This window comes from Corella eumyota, chromosome 6, assembly GCF_963082875.1.
Source record: "Corella eumyota chromosome 6, kaCorEumy4.1, whole genome shotgun sequence".
Classification (NCBI taxonomy): domain Eukaryota; kingdom Metazoa; phylum Chordata; class Ascidiacea; order Phlebobranchia; family Corellidae; genus Corella; species Corella eumyota.
Window position 1 is genome coordinate 10,481,281 of NC_137495.1, and position 3,545 is coordinate 10,484,825.

The 3,545-nt window shown below is 37.4% G+C and overlaps 1 protein-coding gene across 1 annotated transcript; it reads right to left on the bottom strand.

Moving 5' to 3' along the window:
- Nucleotides 1-610: 610 nt before the first annotated feature.
- LOC145755819 (general transcription factor II-I repeat domain-containing protein 2A-like) lies at nt 611-1,228 on the bottom strand. Its single transcript, XM_082572063.1, has one exon. The coding sequence runs from the start codon at nt 1,226-1,228 to the stop codon at nt 611-613; it is 618 nt and encodes a 205-aa protein (XP_082428189.1).
- Nucleotides 1,229-3,545: the final 2,317 nt, after the last annotated feature.

A 3,545-nucleotide genomic window follows, 5' to 3' on the forward strand; every position in this document is an offset into this window, starting at 1 on the left:
CTGATGTTACTTTGTTTAGGTCGCGTCATCAAGGATAAATATATATACAAAAAAATGTTATTATTAATATTTCTTAAAATATAAAACGCAATTTATTAAAGAGTTGATTAAATGTAGTCTTTTATTGAAATTTTATACAAGTTACGTAACAACTGGTAAAAAGATTATTACAAATATTGTGCACTATTTTTAACAAAACTTTTAAAGACAATATCAAACATCTGTGGCAAAGATTATGGTTTTCACGCTGGGAGCTTGGTTTGGTTCTTGGCTTATGCGAAACATTTTATATAAACATATCGAGTGTTTAATTAAATAAACATTAAGCCAGTTTCAACGATAGTATTATATCTCCTACATGGTCTGGCCAGGGGTGGCCAACCTGTCAGAGGATAAGAGCCACATTTCTTACTGTGTTACCGAAAAGAGCCATATCATACACATGGGCACACATGAACATCACCCCATCTCTTCCTCACTCACACACCAACATGATAATGACAGAAATTTACAAGCCATTTATTGTTATACATGTTACTTAGTGGGACTTCTGGCATTCTTTGTTTTGAACAATCCTCTTCAAATCTGGCTTGTATTCCGTTGTTGCCAATCAAAACAATTCTTTCACATTAGTGTCAGTCAGAACAGATCGATGCTTTGATTTCACATGTTTTAGGGTAGAAAACACAGACTCGCAGACGTATGTTGACCCAAACATTAAAAGTATCTTAAGCGCAGCCCGTTTGACATTGGGGTATTTTTCCATTGGCACACTTTTCCATAACTCAATGGTTCCTTCCCTTAAAGTAGGTTTCAGTTGGTCCTCCTCACAAAGATCGATCATCTCCAACTCAGCTGCAGCCTCATCTAAGACTAGAGGGGCTTTTAAACAGTCGGTCTTAGAATTAAATAGGTCAACGAGAAACGTAATCTGTGGCCTTTTCAGTTGTAGATCACGGAACTGCGACACAAAGCTTTCTTGCAGTGTCTCAAGAAGTGTTGCATATCTAGCTCTTTGCTTATTCAGGGCAGCGCTAGTGACTTGCCCGCTGGCTTTTAGCAGAGTTGGAAAATGCGTTAAATCTCCCTTTTGAATATGCTCCTTGAACAGCTTCAGTTTGTTGACAAAAGCAAATACATTTTGCACTAGGTCGGGCAGCATTTTTAACTCACCCTGCAAATTCAGGTTCAAGTGACAAAACATGTCGACCAAAAAGGCCAGGTCCATAATCCACTCGCGGTCCGAGAGCTCGGGATAGTTCTTGTTCTTCCTTTCCATGAACAGTTTCACGGCATCTGAAAGCTGAAAAAAGCAAAAGAGTACCTGGCTTTACAGTGCAGTGCAGCGGCAGATCACCTGGAAACCCTTGGTCCAGCTCAGCGATTAGATTGTTGAATTTCGGTGGTTAAGCGCATGTGTGCGGATGTAGTTTACGATTTCCATTACAGTCTTCATGACGTTTTCCGAATTCAATGATTTAGACACGAGTTGCTCCCTGTAAATGATGCAGTGAAAATTCCATAACTCGGGAAATGCTTGTCTTTTAATGGCACAATATCAAGGAGTTCTTCCTTGATCAAACAATCGTTTAAAACAAACCGTGCAAATATTGCCAACTGGGGCTTGTCTTGTATGTTACAACTATCATCTAATGCGACACTAAAATACTCGCATGCATGCAAGTCAGAGTGCAACTGTGATTCAAATAGCCGTGTTGACAATTGGACATCTGCTACCATTCTCTTTAGTTTGTTGTTTTCAAGTGACAAGATTTCAACAACGTCACAGAGGCATTTTTTAACGAACTCCCCTTCATTGTATGGCCTTTTGGCCCGTGTTTATCCTTATATTTTCGTTTTGCTGTGCATTTTTCCCTGCCATTTTGAGAGCGAACTTGACACAAATTATTAACTAAAATAAACTAATATTTATAAACCTAAAAAACACAAACGCAATTAGCCTGTTCACATGTCAAAAAAACTGGTTCTTTAGGCGAGCGGTCCTTCTGGCCCATTCATGCCCGGTCCACATGTCTATTTTTATAAACGGGCCCAAAACACTACAAAACTAGGCTACTGGTAGATTTGACTACTAACCTGTAAATTCAGCTTACACTTCTGACAGTTATAGTTGGACTGTGTCAAGATACACACTCTGCGGATGTTAGCCTAGCCTTAGGCTAGTCATATACCCAAGATTTCGGTAGGCAAACTGTTTGATTTTCCTGCTTGCTAAATTAGCCTACGAGCTGTAGGTTAAATTTCTTTTATCCAAGTTTATAAACTTCAAACCAAATTGCCCACCTCAGTTGGCCTACCTGCTTAACTAGTTAACACCTCATATACACCTAGAACTGATGAATATCATATACACTTCATACATTTTTAGAAGAACCAGGGCCTGTGGAAAAGAGCCGCGGGTTGGCCAGCCCTGTAACAGATCAATATTACATTTGCGAAATGTTAATTTGTGCTTACTTTTTCCTTTTTTCGAGATTTTACTGCAAAATTCCTTTTCAACGATTTTAGGGTCCTTAAGCTCGCAAAATCCTTTGACCGAATTTAAATATAAGTTAATTGCAAAATCTGATCCACAGTCTGGAAAAAAATCTTGTGCTTGCTATGTTATTCACATTCTATTTACTATGTTATTCACATTCTGTTTTCAAAAGCGAAAAAGTAGATAATGTGTATGGTTCTTATCGGGCATTTAATGATTACGTAAAACCTGAACATTTATCTGTGAGTGATTACATTCTGGAATTTAAACATTTGTACCATAATGTCTTCATATAAAATGGTTTTACCTGATTCCGTGTTAGGATTTAGATTGATTGATGGAGCCAATTGGAATAATAGTAATAATCAAAATTATAAAAAGTCAAAATTTTTTTAATAAATTTGGAAACATTGCAAAAAAACCCGTACTAACTATGTAGCAAAAACACCAGCAGCAAATATAAAGAAGGTTACTCCGTCCATTGCGGTACTTAAAAAAAAGACTTAATTAAAAAAGCGGACTTTACTAAAGGTTGGCTGTATGACGAAATTATAAATAGGTACCTTTGGTGGTTGTGCAACAAGTATAGCCATATCTTGTTTGTTGACTCATAAGTTGCGACAACTCTAAACAAAAATCCTTCCATAAAAAGGCTGTGGAATAATGTCACTTTGACCGATAAAAAATACATTTTTGTTCCCTGAAATATAACCGGGGCCCATTTGGTTTTGCGAGTTATGTTATACCTTGATCCTATGAAGGATGTGTGCACAGAATCAAAGATGGATGTTAAATCTGCACTGGACATGCTGAACTATGTGACAAAACAAAAATTTGGATTTTTAGATTTAAAAGCAAAAGTTGTTCCACATACCCTGCAGCCAGATAGCACGAGTTGTGGAGTTTTTGTCTGTATGTACAGTAAGTGGCTTACTTTGCACCAGAATCTTAAACAACCTGACTGTCAAACTTCCATGTACAGAGATGAGATTTACGCTACTGTTGTTGGCAATTGTCTAACTGGTTGCCACATAAAAACAAATGT

Coding starts and splice junctions, on each gene's coding strand:
- LOC145755819 (XM_082572063.1), bottom strand. CDS start 1,228: ATGGACCTGGCCTTTTTGGTCGACATGTTTTGTCACTTGAACCTGAAT.